The sequence below is a fragment of the Scyliorhinus torazame genome, chromosome 4, assembly GCF_047496885.1.
Source record: "Scyliorhinus torazame isolate Kashiwa2021f chromosome 4, sScyTor2.1, whole genome shotgun sequence".
NCBI lineage: Eukaryota > Metazoa > Chordata > Chondrichthyes > Carcharhiniformes > Scyliorhinidae > Scyliorhinus > Scyliorhinus torazame.
This window is the reverse complement of record NC_092710.1, coordinates 267,499,061-267,524,199: the sequence shown is the minus strand read 5'-3', so window position 1 is coordinate 267,524,199 and position 25,139 is coordinate 267,499,061. Positions and strand designations below refer to the sequence as shown.

Genomic DNA, 25,139 nt, shown 5'->3' with positions numbered 1-25,139 from the left:
TGCAGAAGAAAGTGGAAGCCAGACAGTTACTAAAGCAATCAAATTAGAGCCCCTAAAAGCAACCGTAAATTAGAGCCACCATATGGAACTCGAATCACTAAGCCAATTCGGTACTTGCTCAATATTGGCAGCCAAATAATAAAACAACAAATTGGGTAAAGCTAAACCACCTGTTTATCTCTGGAGAAATACCCTATGGGTTTTTGGAGTCTTACCCACCCAAATTAAAGAGAACACTAATTTGTTGACTCTGTCAAAGAAAGATTTGGGGAGAAAAGTGGGAAGAGACGAAAAGAAGAAAGAAAAACCTCGGGGGACATTCATTTTAATAGTCTGAACCCTGCCCGCTAAGGACAGGGAGAGGCCATCCCATTTCTGCAAGTCAGATTCTACCCCATTCATTGGACTAGCATAATTTACTTTACGAAGCGAGGCCCAATCGTGGGCCACCCGGATTCTCAGACAGCGAAAGCTAGATCTGGCCAGGCAAAATGGCAACATTTCCAGATAGGCTGCCCTAGGGGGTTTAAACCAGAAAGCATTCGCTCTTGTATAAATTCAACTTACACCCGGAGAAGGAGCCAAAGCTCCCAAGTAGCTTCATTATCTCATCCATAGTGGAAACTGGGTCTGTAATATAAAGAAGCAGATCATCTGCATATCAAGGACACTATTCTCCCTCCCTCCCCAATTTCTCCCCTTCCACTTATTGGAAAATCTTAACTTTATGACCAGCGGTTCAATTGCTAACAAATAGAAGCGGAGACATTGGACACCTCTGCCTCGTATCCCTGTGAACACTAATGGGGGCCGTATACAGTAAACAAATTCAGGATATGATCTTTTGCCCAAAATCAAATCTCCCGGGAATTTCAGATATTTCCACTCCACCCTATCAAACGCTTTTTCAGTACCCATGGAAACAATCACCTCTGGTTCGGGCACTTGAGAGGGGGAAAAGGACAATATTCAACAGCCGACGTATTTTGGCTGACCTTTGATGAAGCCCATCTGGTCTTCCGAGATCACCTCTGGGAGCCAGGGCTCCAACTGCCATGCCAGCACTTTTGCGAGTAATTTAGCGCCTGCAGTCAAAAGAGAGATGGATCGAAACAAACCACATTCTGTAGGGCCGTGTCCTTCTTCAGGATCAGGGAAATAGAGGCTTGCGCAAGTGTAACAGGCAATGAACACCGGGACAAGGAGTCATAGAACATATCTAATATTAAAGGGATCAACTGTTCTGCAAACTTCTAATAAAACACAATGGGCATCAGAGCCAGGAGCTTTACCCATCCGCATTAACCTAATGCATTTCATAACTTCCTCAGGGCCCAATGGGAATTACAACTCCTCCCGCCTCTCTACCAATGGGAAGGATAACCCATCCAAAAACTCAGTCATGGCTGAACTCCCCTCCGGGAGCTCAATAGAGATCCCGATAAGAGCGTTTCCAAAAGCTGTGTTAACCTTGGGCGGAGAGAAAACCAACTGCAACCCAAGTCAGTTATCTGCACAATTGCCTGGAAGGCAGCCTGCCACCTCAGCTGATGAGCCTTCTCCCCACGTTCATAAAATGTCCGCCTTCAACATCGCAGCTGGCTCACTGCCTTACATGTTGACAGTAATTCAAATTGCATCTGCAGCTTTTTCCTACTTGCAAGCAACTCCTGGTAGCGGCAAGCACGTACTGATGGTCTACCTCACGCGCAGAGTCTCTGTAAGAAATTATCCCTGATGACCACCAATGTAGAAGGGGAGATAGATAAACTCAAAACGTAGACCACACCCAAGGAACCGAAAGGTAGACCTGGCCTCGTAGAACCCTGGAAAACCACCAGATTGCGAACATGCCACCCCTCCGACCTTGCCAGGCGCAAACACTTGCCTTCCACAAGGTCAGACTTATCCCATCAGATCCTGGGACCATCCAGAAACAGCCGCCGACCGAGGAAGCGAGGAAAACACGGCGGTCTGCAGGTGAGACTAAAATAACGCTACAACAAAGAGTACAACAGCACCTATACTACCTCAGGAAACTAAGGAGATTCGGCATATCCACATCGACTCTTACCAATTTTTACAGATGCACCAGATCTGGCTGCATTACAGTCTGGTATGGCAACTGCTCAGCCAAAGACCATAAGAAAATACAGAGAGTCATGAACACAGCTCAGTCCATCACACAACCCCGCCTCCCATCCATTGACCCTGTCCACACCTCCCGCTACCTTGGGAAAGCAGGCAGCATAATCAAAGACCCCTCCCACCCAGATTATTCTCTCTTCCAACATCTTCCATCGGGCAGGAGATACAAAAGTCTGAGAACACGCACCAACAGATTCAAAAACAGCTTCTTCCCTGCTGTTACTGGACTCCTGAACGACCCTCTTATGGACTGAACTGATCTCTTCACACATCTTCTTGGAGTAGTGCTACAATCCGTATGCTCACCTGTGCCTACGTATTTACATTTATCGTATATCCTATGTTTTTTCATATATGGAACGATCGGTCTGGACTGTATGCAGAACAACACTTTTCACTGTACCTTGGTACAGGTGATATAAATCAAATCCAATCTAAACCAAATTTAATATACTCCCCAATGGCAGAGGACATGCATTCGTAAAATCTTTTGTCCGCCAACAACACCATATCCAATCTCCATGAATGGCGTTGGGAGAGACCCAACTCTAGCATTAAATCCACAAAATAATAATAATAATAATCTCTATTGTCACAAGTAGGCTTACATTAACACTGCAATGAAGTTACTATGGAAATCTCCTAATCGCCACATTCCAGCACCTGTTTCGGTGCACGCAGGGAGAATTCAGAATGTCCAATTCACCTAACAGCACGTCTTTCAGGACTCGTGGGAGGAGGCTGGAGCACCCGGAGGAAACCCCGCAGACACAGGGAGAACGTGCAGATTTCACACAGTGACCCAGGTCAGGAATCGAACCTGGGACCCTGATGCTGTGAAGCAACAGTGCTAACCACTGTGCTACCATGCCACCCTATGTGGGCATGACCTGAAATCAAAATGACCGAATACTCCACCCTCTTCACCCAAGGGAGGAGACACCTATCCACCACAGAAAAGTCAATATGAGTGAACCTGATAGGCATGGGAAGAGGAAGAAAGAAAAATCTTAATCCCTCAGGTGCAAAAAACACCACGGTCTGCGCCGCCCCCCCGTCTGCTCCATGAAAACCAACAACACTTTTGCCACACCTGATGGTATCAGAGATATGGGCATGGATCAATCCAACCTTTGGATCTAGAACATAGTTTAAGTCACCACCCAAGAATAGCTGATGTGAATCCAAATCAGGAATGGAGACTAGTAACCTGTTAATAAAACCCGTATCATTCCAATTATGCACACAGACATTAACCAGGACTACCAGGTGCCCGCCAAGGGCCCACTAACAATCATACATCTGCCATTAGGAGTCGCCAAGATCTTAGCGGGCAAAAATAGAACCCTTTTATTGATCAAAATTGCCCCACCGGACTTCCGGGTGCGGCGATGACCAGCTGAGTCGCACGTTTCGGCAGCTCCCTGTGAAACGGACTTTTGGGCTCTTGATAGGAGCCCCAACGGCAATTTTGACGGCTAAAAACACTGTGCGGTAAACCAGAAGGGAATCCCCCCTGGATACGGATGGAAAAAGGAGAAAGTGGCCAGATTGCAGTGGATCCTTTAGAACAGCGGCAAGGAAGGCAAGCAAAAACCAAGATGGCGTCGGAAGGTGGCAGTTTAACATGGGGCCCTGAACAACAAGAGTTCTTGAAATGCTGTGTGGAAGAGATCAAAAAGGAAATGAAGAAAGAGCTGTTGGCCCCGCTACTACAGGCGATCGAAGGGCTAAAGGAGGAACAAAAGACCCAGGAGCGGGAGCTTCGGGTCGTGAAGGCAAAGGCAGCCGAGAATGAGGACGACATACAGGGCCTGGTGGTGAAGACGGAGACGCAGGAGGCACATCAGAAACGATGTGTGGAAAGGTTGGAGGCACTGGAAAACAACGCAAGGAGGAACAACCTGAGGATTCTTGGTCTTCCTGAAGGTGTGGAGGGAGCGGACGTCGGGGCATATGTGAGCACGATGTTGCACTCGTTAATGGGAGCGGAGGCCCCGGCGGGTCCGTTGGAGGTGGAGGGAGCATACCGAGTGATGGCGCGAGGACCGAGAGCAGGAGAAATTCCCAGAGCCATAGTGGTGAGATTCCTCCGTTTTAAGGATAGAGAAATGGTCCTTAGATGGGCGAAGAAAACTCGGAGCAGTAAATGGGAGAACGCGGTGATCCGCGTTTATCAAGACTGGAGTGCGGAGGTGGCGAGAAGGAGGGCGAGCTTTAATCGGGCCAAGGCGGTGCTTCATAAAAAGAAGATAAAATTTGGAATGCTGCAACCGGCAAGACTGTGGGTCACATATCGAGGGAGGCACCACTACTTTGAGACGGCGGATGAAGCGTGGACTTTTATTGTGGAAGAAAAACTGGAATGAGCGGGTTATTAAAAAGAACGTCCGAACAAAGTGGTGGGGCGAATGTGGGGGGCAAAGAGGGGTTTTATGTACTAATCCTGCGATGTGGTAACTTTTCTCTCGCCCACAGGTGGTGATGGGGGGAGGAGGGGAGGTGGAGGAGATGGGGCGTTGGCCATTGGGGGCGGGGCCAAGGGAGAAGCGCGGGCTTGGTTCCCGCGCTATGATAATCATGGCGGGAATAGAGAAGCAGGAAGGAGGGGGCGTCGCACGGTGCGAGCCGAGGTCACGGGGGGAAGCCGAGGTCAGCCAGAGTTTGCTGACTTCTGGGAGCAACATGGGGGGAGTAATTACGCTAGCGGGGGATCTAGCGTGGGGGGGGTGGGAGGGGGGAATTACTGGGTTGCTGCTGCTGGGGAGAGGGGGGAGCTGGTATGGGAGAGGATGGGCGGGGGGGCACCGCCTGGGGGAGATACAGCTGCGTGGGAACCGGGTGAGGAGCTGGAAAAAGGTGATGGCTAATCGACAAGGGGGGGGTAGGAAGCCCCCCAACTCGGCTGATCACGTGGAACGTGAGAGGGCTGAACGGGCCGATAAAGAGGGCACGGGTACTCGTACACCTTAAGAAACTTAAGGCAGATGTGGTTATGTTACAGGAAACGCACTGAAACTGATAGGCCAGGTTAGGCTACGCAAAGGATGGGTGGGGCAGGTGTTCCATTCGGGGCTAGATGCGAAAAACAGGGGGGTGGCTATATTAGTGGGGAAGCGGGTAATGTTCGAGGCAAAGACTATAGTGGCGGATAACGGGGGCAGATACGTGATGGTGAGTGGCAAACTACAGGGGGAGACGGTGGTTTTGGTAAACGTATATGCCCCGAACTGGGATGATGCCAATTTTATGAGGCGGATGCTAGGACGCATTCCGGACCTAGAGATGGGAAAGCTGATAATGGGGGGAGATTTTAATACGGTGTTGGAACCAGGGCTGGATAGGTCGAAGTCCAGGACTGGAAGGAGGCCGGCAGCAGCCAAGGTACTTAAAGATTTTATGGAGCAGATGGGAGGTGTAGACCCGTGGAGATTTAGCAGACCTAGGAGTAAGGAGTTCTCGTTTTTCTCCTATGTCCATAAAGTCTACTCGCGAATAGACTTTTTTGTGCTGGGTAGGGCATTGATCCCGAAGGTGAGGGGAACGGAGTATACGGCTATAGCCATTTCGGATCACGATCCACACTGGGTGGACTTGGAGATAGGGGAGGAAACAGGAGGGCGCCCACCCTGGAGAATGGACATGGGACTAATGGCAGATGAGGGGGTGTGTCTAAGGGTGAGGGGGTGCATTGAAAAGTACTTGGAACTCAATGATAATGGGGAGGTCCAGGTGGGAGTGGTCTGGGAGGCGTTGAAGGCGGTGGTTAGAGGGGAGCTGATATCAATAAGGGCACATAAAGGGAAGCAGGAGAGTAAGGAACGGGAGCGGTTGCTGCAAGAACCTTTGAGGGTGGACAGACAATATGCGGAAGCACCGGAGGAGGGACTGTACAGGGAAAGGCAAAGGCTACATGTAGAATTTGACTTGCTGACTACAGGCACTGCAGAGGCACAATGGAGGAAGGCACAGGGTGTACAGTACGAATATGGGGAGAAGGCGAGCAGGTTGCTGGCACACCAATTGAGGAAAAGGGGAGCAGCGAGGGAAATAGGGGGAGTGAGGGATGAGGAAGGAGAGATGGAGCGGGGAGCGGAGAGAGTGAATGGAGTGTTCAAGACATTTTATAAAAAATTATATGAAGCTCAACCCCCGGATGGGAGGGAGAGAATGATGGGCTTCTTGGATCGGCTGGAATTTCCCAAGGTGGAAGAGCAGGAAAGGGTGGGACTGGGAGCACAGATCGAGGTAGAAGAAGTGGTGAAAGGAATTAGGAGCATGCAGGCGGGAAAGGCCCCGGGACCGGATGGATTCCCAGTCGAATTCTATAGAAAATATGTGGATTTGCTCGCCCCGGTACTGACGAGGACCTTTAATGAGGCAAAGGAAAGGGGACAACTGCCCCCGACTATGTCTGAAGCAACGATATCGCTTCTCTTAAAGAAGGAAAAGGACCCGCTACAATGCGGGTCCTATAGACCTATTTTCCTCCTAAATGTAGATGCCAAGGTCCTGGCCAAGGTAATGGCAATGAGAATAGAGGAATGTGTCCCGGGGGTGGTCCACGAGGACCAAACTGGGTTTGTGAAGGGGAGACAGCTGAACACGAATATACGGAGGTTGTTAGGGGTAATGATGATGGCCCCACCAGAGGGAGAAACGGAGATAGTAGTGGCGATGGATGCCGAGAAAGCATTTGATAGAGTGGAGTGGGATTATTTGTGGGAGGTGTTGAGGGGATTTGGTTTTGGAGAGGGGTATGTTAGATGGGTGCAGCTGTTGTATAGGGCCCCAGTGGCGAGCGTGGTCACGAATGGACGGGGATCTGCATATTTTCGGCTCCATAGAGGGACAAGGCAGGGATGCCCTCTGTCCCCATTATTGTTTGCACTGGCGATTGAGCCCCTGGCGATAGCGTTGAGGGGTTCCAAGAAGTGGAGGGGAGTACTTAGGGGAGGAGAAGAACACCGGGTATCTTTGTATGCGGACGATTTGCTACTATACGTGGCGGACCCGGCGGAGGGGATGCCAGAAATAATGCAGATACTTGGGGAGTTTGGGGATTTTTCAGGGTATAAATTGAACATGGGGAAAAGTGAGTTGTTTGTGGTGCATCCAGGGGAGCAGAGTAGAGAAATAGAGGACCTACCGTTGAGGAAGGTAACAAGGGACTTTCGTTACCTGGGGATCCAGATAGCTAAGAATTGGGGCACATTGCATAGGTTAAATTTAACGCGGTTGGTGGAACAGATGGAGGAGGATTTCAAGAGATGGGATATGGTATCCCTGTCACTGGCAGGGAGGGTGCAGGCGGTTAAGATGGTGGTCCTCCCGAGATTCCTTTTTGTGTTTCAGTGCCTCCCGGTGGTGATCACGAAGGCTTTTTTTTAAAAGGATTGAAAAGAGCATCATGGGTTTTGTGTGGGCCGGGAAGACCCCGAGAGTGAGGAAGGGATTCTTACAGCGTAGCAGGGATAGGGGGGGGGGGGGGGGGGGGGGGGGGCTGGCACTACCGAGCCTAAGTGAGTATTATTGGGCCGCTAATATTTCAATGGTGAGTAAGTGGATGGGAGAGGAGGAGGGAGCGGCGTGGAAGAGATTAGAGAGGGCGTCCTGTAGGGGGACTAGCCTACAGGCTATGGTGACAGCCCCATTGCCGTTCTCACCGAGGAACTACACCACAAGCCCGGTGGTGGTGGCTACACTGAAGATTTGGGGACAGTGGAGATGGCATAGGGGAAAGACTGGAGCCTTGGGGGGGTCCCCGATAAGAAACAATCATAGGTTTGCCCCGGGGGGAATGGATGGGGGATATGGAATGTGGCAAAGAGCAGGAATAACGCAACTGAAAGATCTGTTTGTGGATGGGAAGTTCGCGAGTCTGGGAGCGCTGACCGAGAAATATGGGTTGCCCCAAGGGAATGCATTCAGGTATATGCAACTGAGGGCTTTTGCGAGGCAACAGGTGAGGGAATTCCCGCAGCTCCCGACACAAGAGGTGCAGGACAGAGTGATCTCAAAGACATGGGTGGGGGATGGTAAGGTGTCAGATATATATAGGGAAATGAGGGACGAAGGGGAGACTATGGTAGATGAACTAAAAGGGAAATGGGAAGAAGAGCTGGGGGAGGAGATCGAGGAGGGGCTGTGGGCAGATGCCCTAAGCAGGGTAAACTCGTCGTCCTCGTGTGCCAGGCTAAGCCTGATTCAGTTTAAGGTATTACACAGGGCGCATATGACTGGAGCACGGCTCAGTAAATTTTTTGGGGTGGAGGATAGGTGTGCGAGGTGCTCGAGAAGCCCAGCGAATCATACCCATATGTTTTGGTCATGCCCGGCACTACAGGGGTTTTGGATGGGGGTGACAAAGGTGCTTTCAAAAGTAGTAGGAGTCCGGGTCGAACCAAGCTGGGGGTTGGCTATATTTGGGGTTGCACAAGAGCCGGGAGTGCAGGAGGCGAGAGAGGCCGATGTTTTGGCCTTTGCGTCCCTAGTAGCCCGGCGCAGGATATTGCTAATGTGGAAAGAAGCCAAGCCCCCGGGGGTGGAGACCTGGATAAATGACATGGCGGGGTTTATAAAGCTAGAGCGGATTAAGTTCGTCCTAAGGGGGTCGGCTCAAGGGTTTACCAGGCGGTGGCAACCGTTCGTCGAATACCTCGCAGAAAGATAGACGGAATGGGAAAAAGAAGGCAGCAGCAGCAGCCCAGGATTGGGGGGGGGGGGGGGGGACCAGAAGGACTCTCAGGGTTGTTAATATATACTGTATAGTATGTATAGGTCGTTGCTACAGATAATTATATATTGGACTGTTAAATTATATTTTTGGAGAGTGTTACTTGTGACAAGGCAGTTGCCAATTAGGGCTAGTTTTCATTTTTGTTATTTATTATTTATTCATTTTTTGTTTATAAAATAGGTCATTGTTATTTGTGTTGTTATAATATTGTGTAAAGGATGCACAATGTACTGTGTTGGTTGAGCAAAAATTTTCAATAAAATATTTAATAAAAAAAAAAAAATTGCCCCACCCCAGACCTACCGTCAAAGCCAGAGTGAAATACTTGACCCACCCCTTCCTCAACCTTGCCTGGTCCCTTACCCCCAAATAGGTCCTGCAGAAACACCACATCAGCATTCAAACTTTTTAAAAAAGATTTAAGTACCCAATTCTTTTTTCCCAATCAAGGGTCAATTTAGCATGGCCAATCCATGTACCCTGCACATCTTTTTGGATTGTGGGGGTGAGATCCACGCAGATCTCATGAGGAGAATGTGCAAACTTCACATGGGCACTGACCTGGGGCCGGGATTGAACCCTGGTCCTTGGCGCTGTGAGGCAGCAGTGCTTAACACTGCGCCACCGTGCTGCCCCTTGCATTCAAACTTTTAAGGTGAGCAACTACCCTCTACCTTTTCATTGGGCCATTCAACCCCCTTACATTTCAGGTGACCAACTGAATTGGAGGCCTCCCACCCTCGATCCTAAGTCAGCCAAATCCACCAATAGAACAAAGAAAAGAACACAGAAAAGTACAGAACAAGCCCTTCGGCCCCCCAAGCCTGAGCCGACGATGCTGCCCGTCGAAACTAAAATCTTCTACACTCCCGGGGCTAGAAGAGGGTATCCCTCTATTCCCATCCTATTCATGTATTTGTCAAGATGCTCCTTAAAATGTCACTATCGTCCCTGCTTCCACAACATAGAACATAGAACAATACAGCGCAGTACAGGCCCTTCGGCCCACGATGTTGCACCGAAACAAAAGCCATCTAACCTACACTATGCCATTATCATCCATATGTTTATCCAATAAACTTTTAAATGCCCTCAATGTTGGCGAGTTCACTACTGTAGCAGGTAGGGCATTCCACGGCCTCACTACTCTTTGCGTAAAGAACCTACCTCTGACCTCTGTCCTATATCTATTACCCCTCAGTTTAAAGTTATGTCCCCTCGTGCCAGCCATATCCATCCGCGGGAGAAGGCTCTCACTGTCCACCCTATCCAACCCCCTGATCATTTTGTATGCCTCTATTAAGTCTCCTCTTAACCTTCTTCTCTCCAACGAAAACAACCTCAAGTCCATCAGCCTTTCCTCATAAGATTTTCCCTCCATACCAGGCAACATCCTGGTAAATCTCCTCTGCACCCGCTCCAAAGCCTCCACGTCCTTCCTATAATGCGGTGACCAGAACTGTACGCAATACTCCAAATGCGGCCGTACCAGAGTTCTGTACAGCTGCAACATGACCTCCCGACTCCGGAACTCAATCCCTCTACCAATAAAGGCCAACACTCCATAGGCCTTCTTCACAACCCTATCAACCTGGGTGGCAACTTTCAGGGATCTATGTACATGGACACCTAGATCCCTCTGCTCATCCACACTTTCAAGAACTTTACCATTAGCCAAATATTCCACATTCCTGTTATTCCTTCCAAAGTGAATCACCTCACACTTCTCTACATTAAACTCCATTTGCCACCTCTCAGCCCAGCTCTGCAGCTTATCTATATCCCTCTGTAACCTGCTACATCCTTCCACACTATCGACAACACCAACCTCCTCCAGCAACGAGTTCCAGGCACCCACTACCCTCTGTGTAAAAACACTTGCCTCGTACATCTCCTCTAAACCTTGCGAGGGGCACCTTAAACCTATGCCCCCTCGTAATTGACCCCTCTACCCTGGGAAAAAGTCTCTGCCGGTCCGCTCTGTCTATGCCCGTCATAATTTTGTAGGCCACTATCAGGTCACCCCTCAACCTCCGTCGTTCCAGTGAGAACAAGCCTATTCAACCTCCCCTCACAGCTGATGCCCTCCATACCAGGCAACATCCTGGTAAATCTCTTCTGCACCCTCTCTAAAGCCTCCACATCCTTCTGGTAGTGTGGCGACCAGAATTGAACACTATACTCCAAGTGTGGCCTAACTAAGGTTCTATACAGCTGCAACATGACTTGCCAATTCTTATACTCAATGCCCCGGCCAATGATAGCAAGCATGCCGTATGCCTTCTTGACTACCTTCTCCACCTGTGTTGCCCCTTTCAGTGACGTGTGGACCTGTACACCTAGATCTCTCTGATTGTCAATACTCTTGAGGGTTCTACCATTCATTCTATATTCCCTACCTGTATCAGACCTTCCAAAATGCATTACCTCACATTTGTCCGGATTAAATTCCATCTGCCATCTCCCTGCCCAAGTCTCCAAACGATCTAAATCCTGCTGTATCCTCTGACAGTCCTCATCGCTATCCGCAATTCCACCAACCTTTGATTCGTCCACAAACTTACTAATCAGACCAGTTATATTTTCCTCCAAATCATTTCTATATACTACGAACAGCAAAGGTCCCAGCACTGATCCCTGCGGAACACCACGAGTCACAGCCCTCCGATCAGAAAAGCACCCTTCCATTGCTACTCTCTGCCTTCTATGACCTAGCCAGTTCTGTATCCACCTTGCCAGCTCATCTCTGATCTCGTGTGACTTCACCTTTTGTACCAGTCTGCCATGAGGGACCTTGTCAAAGGCCTTACTGAAGTCCATATAGACAACATCCACTGCCCTACCTGCATCAATCATCTTTGTGACCTCCTCGAAAAACTCTATCAAGTTAGTGAGGCATGACCTCCCCTGCACAAAACCGTGCTGTCTCTCACCAATACATCCATTTGCTTCCAAATGGGAGTAAATCCTGTCTCGAAGAATTCTCTCCAGTAATTTCCCTACCACTGATGTAAGGCTCACCGGCCTGTAGTTCCCTGGATTATCCTTGCTACCGTTCTTAAACAAAGGAACAATACTGGCTATTCTCCGGTCCTCCGGGACATCACCTGAAGACAGTGAGGATCCAAAGATTTTTGTCAAGGCCTCAGCAATTTCCTCTCTTGCCTTCTTCAGTATTCTGGGTAGATCCCATCAGGCTCTGGGGACTTATCCACATTAATATTTTTCAAGATGCCCAACACCTCTTTTTGGATCTCAATGCGACCCAGGCTATCTACACACCCTTCTCCAGACTCAACATTCACCAATTCCTTCTCTTTGGTGAATACTGAGATATCTCTGATGGCCAGTGTGAATAAAGCACTGCAGGCCAAAGTAGATTTGGAGAATCGTTCAACAACTACTTCAAGTTTACAGGCACCAGGCCCACTCAAGATAGCCGCCAAACGCACCCACAAGACAAAACTAAGAAAAATCTATCATCACTGTCAGCATACCATCCCTGCACCCCACCACCCTGCCCCCGAACCCATCCCTGCACCCCACCATCCTGCCCCCGACCAATACCACACCCAAGTGTACATACAAATAACATAAGGCGAACAAAGCCATTCAACCCTACCCGGACAAAACAGTTCAAGCTCCTGATCTAAAACCAAACTAATATAGCGACCTGCAGCTATCCCACCGCTCCCCTAACTCTTCTGCTAGAAGAGTGGCCCCCGCTCAGGGTGAAGAAAAATACTAACAGAAAGTATTTTTAAAAAACGTAAAAATCGTATTCCAACAGGGAGCTATGTATTTCCATAACAGTTATAGCATAAAGAACAACACCCATGACACGATTAAGCCACCTGCAACCCAAATCCAGATTTTGAAACACTCATCCCACACAAGAACAAAGAATTGGCGAACCTTTACAAGGAACCCCAGCTCCCCCATATCCACATGCCCACCCCCAACATCCAAAACCTCACAGAAACCTCAATCAATTCACACCCAGCCCATGTTTTCTTCACAAAAGAAAACACCCACTCCGGTGCATCGAGCAAATAGTCTTTCGACTAAGTAATAATAATAAAATAATAATAGCTTATTGTCACAAGTAGGTTTCAATGAAGTTACTGTGGAATGCCCCTAGTTGCCACATTCCGGCGCCTGTTCAGGGAAGCCGGTACAGGAATTGAACCCGCGCTGCTGGCATTGTTCTGCATTACAAGCCAGCTATATAGTCCACTGTGCTAAACCAGTCACTGAGCCACGGGAGGTACACTACCTCAAAACGGGACTCCGCTTTTATACAAGGCGGCTCTGCCTTGTAAACACCGCCCACTTCCTTGCCAGTTCCATACCAACGTCTTGATAAAGTTTGATGGTGTGGCCTTCCCATTTATAGTAATGATGTTCCCCAGCCCATCGTCCATTTTCCTGGAACTTCACAATAACAGCTTGTGGTGGTTTGTTGGAAAGGAGCCTCTTGTCAGAGTGTCTGCTGGGCTGGATCCAGCTCAGAACGGGACATGAATCTACTTTTCAAAGATGGTGGGGAAGAGTGTTGTCTGGAAGTTGGGCTTGCTATTCCCTCCGGCAACCCTATGATTCAAATATTCTACCTCCTGGAACAATTCTCCAAATCCACTTTGGCCTTCAGTGCTATATTCACACTGGCCATCAGAGACATCTCAGCTTCCAGAGAGGCAATCTGATCGCTATGCCTTGAGAGTGCCACCTCTATACACTTTATCGCAGCGCCATGCGCATTGCCGCCTCGTTGGTCTTCTTCAACGGCAACCACATGGGAGCCAGGGCATCTACCATCGACTTACCGCAGCTCGCCCTCCCTCCCGCCCCGCAGCTCGCCCTCCCTCCCGTCCGCAGCTCGCCCTCCCTCCCGTCCGCAGCTCGCCCTCCCTCCCGTCCGCAGCTCTGTGTAAAGAACCAACCTCTGATATCTCCCCTATACCTTCCTCCAATCACCTTAAAATTATGTCCCCTCGTGACAGCCATTTCCACCCCGGAGAAAAGTCTCTGGCTATCCACTCCATCCATGCCTCTCATCACCTTGTACACCTTTATCAAGTCACCTCTCTGCCTTCTTCGCTCCAGTGAGAAAAGCCCCAGCTCCCTCAACCTTCCTTCATAAGACATGCCCTCCAGTCCAGGCAGCATCCTGGTAAATCTCCTCTGTACCCTATCCAAAGCATCCACATCCTTCCTATAATGAGGCGACCAGAACTGGACACAATATTCCAAGTGTGGTCTAACTAGAGTTTTATAAAGCTGCAGCAAAGCCTCACTGCTCTTAAACTCAATCCCCCTGTTAATGAAAGCCAACACACCATACACCTTCTTAACAACCCTATCAACCTGGTGGCAACTTTGAGGGATCTATGTACGCAGACCCAAGATCCCTCTGTTCCTCCACACTTCCAAGAATCCTGCCTTTAAGCCTGTATTTAGCATTCAAATTCGACCTTCCAAAATGAATCACTTCACATTTATCAAGGTTGAACTCCATCTGCCCCTTCTCAGCCCAGCTCTGCATCCTGTCAATGTCCTGCTGTAACCTGCAACAACCCTCAACACTATCTACAACTCCACCAACCTTTGTGTCATCAGCAAACTTACTAACCCACCCTTCCACTTCCTCATCCAAGTCATTTATAAAAACCACAAGAGCAGAGGTCCCAGAATAGATCCTTGCGGGACACCACTGGTCACCGACCTCCAGGCGGAATACTTTCCATCCACCACCACTTGCTGTCTTTTCGGCCAGCCAATTCTGTATCCAGACAGCCAAATTTCCCTGTATCCCATGCCCCTAACTTTCGGAATGAGCCTACCATGGGGAACTTTATCAAATGCCTTACTGAAATCCATATACACCACATCCACTGAGTCTCGTCACATCCTCAAAGAATTCAATGAGGCTCGTGAGGCATGGCCTGTCCCTCACAAAGCCATGCTGACTATCTTTAATCAAACTATGTTTTTCTAAATAATCATAGATCCTATCTCAGAATCCTTTCCAATATTTTGCTCACCACAAATGTAATTCCCAGGTATTTCCCTATTCCCTTTCTTGACTCTCATTTGACTCGTACAAAATGAGTCAGTCAATGGGGAGAAATAAAATATTCAGACTGTAAAATAAAAGCAAAAATACTCAATCCATTATTGAATGTAATGCCACCTTCTTCCATATTACCTTACTTTAAAAATTTTAGGTAAAGGCAGCTGGTTTCCCATAACATTAGGAAGTTTTAATTGTAATTTCCTGAGGAGCAAGTATCGATTTGCAGATTACTCACCCCCACTCTCATTACAAGTGTTCCTTTTGATGCTGTAGATTACCCAATTGTGAAGGTACAAAATAGATCCAACTAATTAAAAAAGTAAAATCCACAAGAGCTTAACCAGACAGAATATCCCGATACCAGTTGCTGATTCAGTTTAGCTTTCCTTCTCTTTCTCTGAAGGTGAGCAGGTGGACCAATGTTACTAGATTTGTTTTTGCCAACCACAATCTCCAGTCTTCATCATTTCTGAACCACAGCTTATCCTGGATTTTGACCACAATTTATCTGTAAATTCCAGCCGAAGCATCCTACCGCCCAAACTGTTTTTGGCTAAGCTCCAGGCCACTGTCTTTCATAACAGACGAGTGTTACATAAATACTCAATCCACTAAATAATTACAGTATACCAATTGTGTAAAAACTACTGTACATTTCATACACTAATTCAAATGAATTTGGCTCGTTCATTAAAAAATGCCAAAATATTCCAATTCGGTCTAAATTTATAATATTAGAATTATAAACTGTGATAATCAGTGGTCTATGATCCTGGTTAAGGTGATTGTTTCTTTAAGTTAAAGCTGCATTTGTTTGGTTCATAAACAAGCTATATGGTTATGTAAAACTGAAAGAAATTAAGAAATACATCCACTTAACAGTTCAAAAGTTCAATTGCCAAACAGTCACTTAAATAATTTATTGAACAGGCTGATTTGAACGATTACTCGAAAAAGTATAACGCCTGAGCTAGAAAACTGGATACGAGAAAATAGCATCAAATGTTAATGAGCATGGAGTACAGCATGCATCAAAATATCCTTTTGGAGTGTAATGCAGTCTGCATAGGATATGACAGCAGCTTCAGAATTACCTGTATTCCTGTAGACAGTAAGAAGTCTGACAACACTTCACCTGAGGAACGAGCTGTGCTCCGAAAGCTAGTGATTCAAAATAAACCTGTTGAACTTTTAACTGGTGTTGTAAGACTTCTTACTGTGCTCACCCTAGTCCAACGCCGGCATCTCCACATCATTCCTGTAGACAGTAAGTGGGCCCTTGGAGGGGAACTTGTACATTTAAAGTAGTTATGCGAGTTGGCATTACATAACTGAAGTCTAAGGCTACTACAGTCAAAATTCAGACCACAGGATTTTCAGATTGGCCTGGAGAAAGATGAATGGGAGCCCCAATTAAAAGCAGTGAAGGGAGGGGTCAGGGTCACACCTGTGGATAGAACAGGTGTTTTTGCTAAAATGGTGACTTAATAGAAGTTGGTCTTCACACTGTAAAGAGCAGCAAATACAGCGTACTAGATTTCAAAAGTACATTAAAATGCTGCCTTCCACGAACAGAGAACTTTCAGCATGTATGCTATGTTTTATGGGAAGATGTAAACAGACAAGTGTTGAAGTGGTGCACAAAAAACATTAATTGAGGAGTTTTAGAGTGAGCAAGGATATATTAAAAGGGTAGTTCCCCTGGAAAGCAGAGTGGAGAAGGAAGGAACAATGCCTGCTGCGAAAACCCACACTGTAGGTGGCACAATATGATTGGGCAAATGTAAGGCTGGTGATGGTAGAAGGTGAAGCAAGAAGTGTTGTTAAGAGGTCATGAGGAGGTTACAAAAAGATATTAGTGGGGAAAAAAATTGGCATTTGAATGCTAACATAAATGTTACAGCATGTTACTACGTTGACATTTCGAGACTGATTAGGATTACGTTAACATGAACAGTTCTTCGTCTTGCCCCAGCTCACCAGCTATATAGAAACATCTCATGAATTATTACTGGATAAAAGCAAATTACTGCAGATGCTGGAATCTGAAACGAAAGAGAAAATGCTGGAAAATCTCAGCAAGTCTGGCAGCATCTGTAGGGAGAGAAAAGAGCTAACGTTTCGAGTCTGATTACTCTTTGTCAAAGCTAACAGACAGAGAAAGTGGGAAATATTTATACTGTGGAGTGAGAATGAAAGATGAGTCAAACCCATGGAAACCGGGTGCTAATGGCCACAGAAACAAAGGGAAAGAGTGCTAATGGCAGTCCCCAGAGAGGACAAAAGATGTGAACGGTCAAACAGCAGGAAACTATCAGAGGATGAACGGTAGATGTGGGGGGAGGGGAAGGGGGAAGCAAAGAGGAGACAGGTGGAGGAAAGGTGGATAAGATTGGGGGGGGGGGGGGGGGGAAGGAAATTAAATGTATATTAAGAAAGAAAGATATGGTAAAAGACAGTTAAAATGAAATGAAAACAAATGGGTCGGGGTGGGGTAGAGCTGATCATCTGAAGTTGTTGAATTCGATGTCAGGTCGAAAGGCTGTAGCGTGCCTAACCGGAAGGTGAGATTTTGTTCCTCCACTTTGCATGCGCTTCACTGGAACATTGCAGCAGGCCAAGAACAGACATGTGGGCATGGGAGCAGGGTCTTTTGTTAAAATGGCAAGCAACAGGAAGGTCAGGGTCCTGAATGCGCACAGGCCGAAGGTGCTCAGCAAAGTGATCACCCAGTCTGCATTTGGTCTCTCCGCTATGGAGGCGACCACATTGGGAGCAGCGAATGCAGTTGACCAAATTGGAAGAGATGCAAGTGAAACGCTGCTTAACCTGGAATGGGTGTTTTGGGCCTGGGATGTTCAGCATGGAAGAGGTAACAGGGCAGGTGTTACACCTTCTGTGATTGAATGGGTGATGGGGAACGGTCTCTGCGGAATGCTGACAGAGACCATTCCCTCCGAGACAATCTTGTCCACATCCTCCACCATACCCAGTACCACTCCGATCACCCATGGCACCTTCCCTGGCTTTCTGTGGCTATGACTCATCTTTCATTCTCACTCCACAGTATAAATATTTCCCACTTTCTCTACCTGTTAGCTTTGACAAAGAGTAATCAGACTCGAAACGTTAGCTCTTTTCTCTCCCTACAGATGCTGCCAGACTTGCTGAGATTTTCCAGCATTTTCTCTTTCGTTTCATGAATTATTTGTCTCCATGAAAATAGATCTGCTCAATGAAAGTTTGACATGCAAGTAAGGTTATAAAGATAGGATGCAATTTGGATTACACACCTCTCTTATATCTTCAGTTTCTGGATTACTTTGAGTGAGTGGAAGCTGATCAGAAATTTGGGTTTCTTGGTTTGCACTTTTTATAAGCATCGGTGCTGGAGAAGGTTCAGCAGCAGCAGCAGTCTCAGCCTATTGAAAAGTAAATGATGTAGTTACAAACCTGAAAGCAGTTAGCGTGGCTCAGTTATTGGCAACCTATTTGTCTATGATTCAGGAGTTATGGTTGTACCTGTATCATACAGACAATAATCTCGGCCGGCATTTCAACACAATAAAGGAATGCTGCATTACAAAGTGCCATCTTGTAAAAAAAAAATATTTTATTGAGGCATTTATATAGTTTTTTAAAAAAATATTTTTATTAAGGTTTTTTAACAACACAATTTTTTCCCCTTACAAACAATAACCCCCCCCCCCCCCCCCCCCCCCCCCCGGTAACAAAATAACGCAAATTCTCCCTGAGCAAGATATATACAAGGCAAGATGGTATATTTACATAGCTTTATACACTGGCTCTTGGCTGCGCGTACCGTTTCCCCCCACCCTCCATTCTATCTCCCGCTCGTCCATCCCCTCAGACAGTCTCTCGTCCCCCCCCCCCCCGCCATGGTTGCTGCTGCTGCTGATTGATCTTCTTCTAACGCTCCGCAAGATAATCTAGGAACGGTTGCCACCGCCTGTAAAACCCCTGTGCAGACCCTCTCAAAGCAAACTTAATTCTCTCCAGTTTTATGAACCCCGCCATGTCATTAATCCAGGCCTCCAGGCTAGGGGGCTTCGCCTCCTTCAACAGTAGCAAGACCCTTCGCTGGGCTACTAGGGACGCAAAGGCCAGAATTCCGGCCTCTTTCGCCTCCTGCACTCCCGGCTCATCCACTACTCCAAATATTGCTAGCCCCCAGCTTGGCTTGACCCGGACTTTCACCACCTGGGATATTACTCCCGCCACTCCTCTCCAGAACCCCTCCAATGCCGGGCATGACCAAAACATATGGACATGGTTCGCCGGGCTCCCTGAACATCTTTCACATCTATCCTCTACCCCAAAGAACCTACTCAGCCTCGCCCTCGTCAAATGCGCTCTGTGAACCACCTTAAATTGTATCAGACTGAGCCTGGCACACGAGGAAGAGGTATTAACCCTACCCAGGGCGTCGGCCCATAGCCTTCCTCAATCTCCTCCCCCAGCTCCTCCTCCCATTTACCTTTCAGTTCTTCTACTAGCGCTTCCCCCTCTTCTTTCATCTCTTGGTATATTTCCGATACCTTGCCCTCCCCGACCCATACCCCCGAGATCACCCTATCTTGAACTTCTTGTGCCGGGAGCAACGGAAATTCCCTCACCTGTCGCCTCACAAAAGCCCTCACCTGCATATATCTAAATGCATTTCCCGGGGGTAACTCAAATTTCTCCTCCAGTGCGCCTAGACTTGCAAATGTCCCGTCAATGAACAGGTCCCCCATTCTTCTTATCCCCGCACGATGCCAGCCTTGGAACCCCCCGTCCATCTTCCCCGGGACAAACCGGTGGTTACCCCTGATCGGGGACCACACCGATGCTCCCATTGCACCCCTGTGTCTTCTCCACTGGCCCCAGATCTTTAATGTTGCCGCCACCACCGGGCTTGTGGTGTATTTTGTCGGCGAGAGCGGCAGCGGTGCCGTTACCAACGCCCCTAGGCTCGTTCCTTTGCAGGACGCCATCTCCATCCTCTTCCATGCCGCCCCCTCTCCCTCCATAACCCACTTACAGATCATCGCCACATTTGCTGCCCAGTAGTAACTCTCTAGGTTTGGCAAAGCCAACCCTCCTCGGTCCCTGCTGCTTTCCAAGAACCCTCTCCTAACCCTCGGGGTCGTATTTGCCCACACATACCCCATAATACTCCTACCTACTCTCTTGAAAAAGCCCTTGGTGATCACGATGGGGAGGCACTGAAACACGAACAAAAACCTTGGAAGGACCACCATTTTGACCGACTGCACCCTACCCGCCAACGAGAGCGGGAGCATGTCCCATCTTTTAAAATCCTCCTCCATTTGCTCCACCACCCTCGTCAAATTCAATTTATGTAGGGCCCCCCAACTTCTGGCTATCTGGATCCCCAGATACCGAAAACTCCTCTCCGCCCTCCTCAGCGGCAGGTCCCCTATCCCTCTTTCTTGGTCCCCTGCCTGTAGTACAAAAAGCTCACTCTTCTCTACATTAAGCTTGTAGCCCGAAAACTCTCCAAACTCCTTCAGAGTCTGCATGACCTCCACCATCCCCCCCCATTGGGTCCGCCACGTATAGCAGCAGGTCATCCGCATATAGTGATACCCGATGCTCCTCTCCCCCGCGGACTATCCCCCTCCATTTCTGAGACTCCCTAAGTGATATGGCCAAGGGTTCGATCGCCAATGCAAACAACAGGGGGGGACAGGGGGCACCCCTGTCTCGTCCCTCGGTACAGCCGAAAGTACTCTGACCTCCGCCGGTTTGTCACTACGCTCGCCACCGGGGCGCTGTAAAGGAGCTTAACCCATCTAATAAACCTTCCCCCGAACCCAAACCTGCGCAATACCTCCCAGAGGTACTCCCACTCTACTCGGTCAAAGGCTTTTTCCCCGTCCATAGCTGCCACTATCTCCGCCTCTCCCTCCTCCGATGTCATCGTTATCACGTTTAAGAGCCGCCGCACATTGGTATTTAACTGCCTGCCCTTTACAAATCCCGTTTGGTCCTCGTGTATCACCCCCGGGACACAGCCCTCAATCCTAGTGGCCAGTACCTTGGCCAATAGCTTAGCATCCACATTGAGGAGCGAAATCGGCCTGTTCGATCCACATTGCAGTGGATCCTTGTCTCGCTTTAGGATCAGAGAGATTGTCGCCTCCGACATTGTCTGGGGCAGGGTTCCCTCCTCTCTTGCCTCGTTGAAGGTCCTCACTAGTAGCGGGGCCAGCAGATCCACATATTTTCTGTAGAATTCCACCGGGAACCCGTCCGGCCCCGGGGCCTTCCCCGCCTGCATGCTCCCCAAACCCTTACTCAACTCCTCCAGCCCAATTGGTGCCCCCAAACCAACCGCCTCCTGCTCCTCCACCCTCGGGAACCCCAGCTGGTCCAGGAATCACCTCATCCCCCCCCTTCCCCCCCTGGGGGCTAGGACCTGTACAGCTCTTCATAAAAGTCCTTAAATACCTTATTTATTTTCGTTGCACTTCGTACCGTGGCTCCCCTTCCATCTTTGATTCCCCCTATTTCCCTCGCTGCCGCCCTCTTACGGAGCTGGTGCGCCAGCATCCGACTAGCCCTCTCCCCGCACTCGTAAGTCGCCCCTTGCGCCTTCCTCCACTGTGCCTCCGCCTTGCCCGTGGTCAGCAGGTCAAACTCCGTCTGGAACCGTCGCCTTTCCCCAAGTAATCTTTCCTCCGGGGCCTCTGCGTATCTCCTGTCCACTCGCAAAATCTCCCCCACTAACCTCTCCCTTTCCATTCCCTCTATCTTCTCCCTATGAGCCCTGATGGAGATCAGCTCTCCCCTGATCACCGCCTCCCATACCACCCCCACTCGCACCTCCCCGTTGTCGTTGGCCTCCAAGTACCTTTCAATACACCCCCTCACCTTCCCACACACCACCTCATCGGCCAGCAGTCCCACATCAGCCGCCACAGTGGGCGTTGGTCCCTCTCCTCTCCCAGCTCCAGTTCCACCCAGTGCGGGGCATGGTCCGAAACGGCTATGGCCGAATACTCCGTCCCCCCCACTCTCGGGATGAGCGCCCTGCCCAGAACAAAGAAATCTATCCGGGAGTAAGCCTTATGCACGTGGGAGAAAAAAGAAAATTCCCTGGCCTGCGGTCTTGCAAACCTCCATGGGTCTACTCCCCCCATCTGATCCATAAACCCCCTAAGTACCTTGGCCGCCGACGGCCTCCTTCCCGTCCTTGATCTGGAGCGGTCCAGTGCTGGGTCCAGCGCCGTATTGAAGTCCCCTCCCATTATTAGTCCTCCTATCTCCAGGTCCGGAATGTGCCCCAACATGCGCTTCATAAATCCAGCATCATCCCAGTTCGGGGCGTATACATTTACCAACACCACCCACGTCCCTTGCAACCTACCGCTCACCATCACATATCTCCCTCCATTATCCGCTACGATAGTCTTGGCCTCAAATGACACATGCTTTCCCACCCCTCTATTTTTTGCGTCCAATCCCGAGTGAAATACCTGTCCTACCCATCCCTTTCTTAACCTGACCTGGTCCGCCACCTTCAGGTGTGTCTCTTGGAGCATTGCCACATCTGCCTTCAGTCCCTTCAAGGGCGCGAACACTCGATCCCGCTTCACCGGCCCATTCAGGCCCCTCACGTTCCACGTTATCAGCCGGATTGGAGGGTCTCTCACCCCCCTGCCGACTATCCATCTCATTTTCTGGGCCAGTCCCTTGTCCGCGCCTCCCTCACTCTCCAGTCCCCCAGCTGGGGGACCCCCGTCCCAGCCACCTCTTCTGTGTCCCGTTCTCTTTCGGCCAGTGCAGCAGCAACCCTTTCCCGCACCCCCCCCCCCCTTCCCCACCTCCCTCCTTCCCCACCTCCCTCCTCGCTCCTCCCCCCCCCCCCCCCCCGCTAGATCCCCGTCTAGCTTTTTTGCTCCCCCCATATCCCTCCCGTAAGTTAGCTGACACCTGCTGACCCCGGCTTCCCTCGCCATCCCTTTAACCCCCCCGTGTGGGTCTCTCCCAATCAATGTACATTCCTTTGTCCCCTTCCCGCCATTTTTATTTATTTTTTTTGCCGCGCGCGGGAAAAGCCCCGCGCTTCCCAAAGCCTGCCCCGCTCCCCATGGCGCTGCTCCTGTCATGGCCTTGTCCCTCTCCCCCAGCCCATATATCCTTTCCTGCGCGTGGTTGACCCCCTATGTACAACAAACATCATACTTCACCCCCCCCAAACACCCCCCTCCCACACAAACCCTCAATTAGAGTCCAATTTTTCAGCTAATATAAAGGTCCACGCCTCTTTGGGCGTTTCGAAGTAGTGGTGTTGGCCATTATGTGTAACCCACAGTCGCGCTGGCTGCAGCATTCCAAATTTCACCCCTTTCCGGTGCAGCACCGCTTTGGCCCGGTTGAAACCCGCTCTCCGCTTAGCGACCTCCGCACTCCAGTCCGGGTATATTCTGATCTCCGCATTGTCCCACGTGCTGCTCCGTTCCTTCTTGGCCCATTTCAGGACCCTCTCTCTGTCCGTAAACTGGTGAAATCTCACCACCATCGCCCTTGGCGGCTCTTTTGCATTGGGCTTCCTCGCTAGCACTCGGTGCGCCCCATCCAGCTCCAGCAATCTCGGGGAGGCCTCCACACCCATCAGCGTCCCGATCATTGTGCCCACATATGCCGCGGCATCGGTCCCCTCCATTCCTTCTGGGAGACCCAGGATCCTCAAGTTGTTTCTCCTTGATCTGTTCTCCAGGTCTTCGAGTCTTCCCGCCCACGTCTTGTGCAGCGCCTCGTGCCGCTCCACTCTCTCCGCCAGGCCCACGAGCTCGTCGCCGTTCTCACTCACTTTTTCCTGTATCTCCTGAATCTTCACCTCTTGGGCTTTCTGGGTTGCTCCAAGTTTTTCCACCATTGCCAGTATAGGCGCCACCATCTCCTTACGCAGCTCCTCGAAGCAGCACTTGATGAACTCTTTCATCTCCTCTCGGTCCATGGGCGCCGCCATTTTGTTTTTTTCTTCTTTCTTCTCCCGCTGCTCCAGGGCCGCTTTCCTTGCCGTTTCACTGCGGGTCCGGTCCATGCAGGGCTGTAGGGGACTTCCTCCGTTCTTCCCCACGGGTTGTTTTTTTTTTTTTAAACAAGGTCCGTTGGGGCTCCGTTAGCGGGCCCAAAAGTCCGTTTCTGCGGGAGCTGCCGACTCGCGCGGCTTAGCTCCGCATCGCCGCGACCCAGAAGTCCGCATTTATATAGTTACACATCGAACACAACCGCAAAACAAAACAAGCCAACAGCCCCCCACCCCCCACCCCCACTGTTGACATCTTAACTGTTCTCAAAGAAGTCGATGAACGGCTGCCACTTCCGGGCAAACCCCTCCACAGACATTCTAAGGCAAACTTTATCTTTTCCAGCCGAAGAAGTTCTGCCAGGTCACTCACCCACACACCCGGTTTCGGAATACCCAAGTCCCTCCATTCTAATAATACCCGTCTCTAGGCTACCAGGGAGGTAAAGACAAAGTGCCATCTTTCAAATAAGACCGTATACCATGCCTGCCCATTGAACATAAATAGCCAATCTTGGTTCTGGCCTACATTATTTCCTCAATTGAAACTCTTGCAGACAGGACGCGGGGCATTGTTTTAAACAGTTCCAATTTCTCCTCTTGCCACCGGTTTGTGATAGAAAGGTGTTTTGTTTTTGATTTCTTCACTTCGTATATGGTGACATATTTCCCCGACCCCTATTTTAGTGTGATCCAATTTTGATTAAAAGCCCCACAGCAAACTCGAGATAGGATTAATTTATTTGCACACACAAATGCAGGAAAGAGGGTTTTGCTATGTAGCCAGGGTACAATTACAAGAGGGATATAGAAAGAGGTACAAGGTAAAGAGAAAGAATAAATACTGTTTCACACTAGTCCAGAATCAGAAAAGTCTAAAGGTGTACTCTTTCAGTCTACAGGTTTAAGACTGATGCAGGATAATCACTTTTCCAGTGGATATGAGCTCCATGAGATGGATACAGAGAGATTAATCTTTCAGGCACCGGCATAGAAATTCCAGTAGAAACGCAGATGGAAGCCAGGCATTCACCTAGACGGTCCACTGTCCTAAGCTGCTACCTGGTTGATGGAAAATGGCTGCCTGAACTGTGCCACTCCCAATGGCAATATTG

The 25,139-nt window shown here is 49.3% G+C and overlaps 1 protein-coding gene across 2 annotated transcripts in view; it reads right to left on the bottom strand.

The window, feature by feature from the left end:
* The window catches only part of ube2j1 (ubiquitin-conjugating enzyme E2, J1), a 135,294-nt gene that overhangs the window by 4,097 nt on the left and 106,058 nt on the right, over positions 1-25,139 (bottom strand). For both annotated transcript variants that reach the window (XM_072499768.1, XM_072499769.1), the window contains one exon: positions 18,257-18,385. In XM_072499768.1, the coding sequence (XP_072355869.1) occupies positions 18,257-18,385 (129 nt within the window). The remainder of the gene's footprint in view (positions 1-18,256; positions 18,386-25,139) is intronic.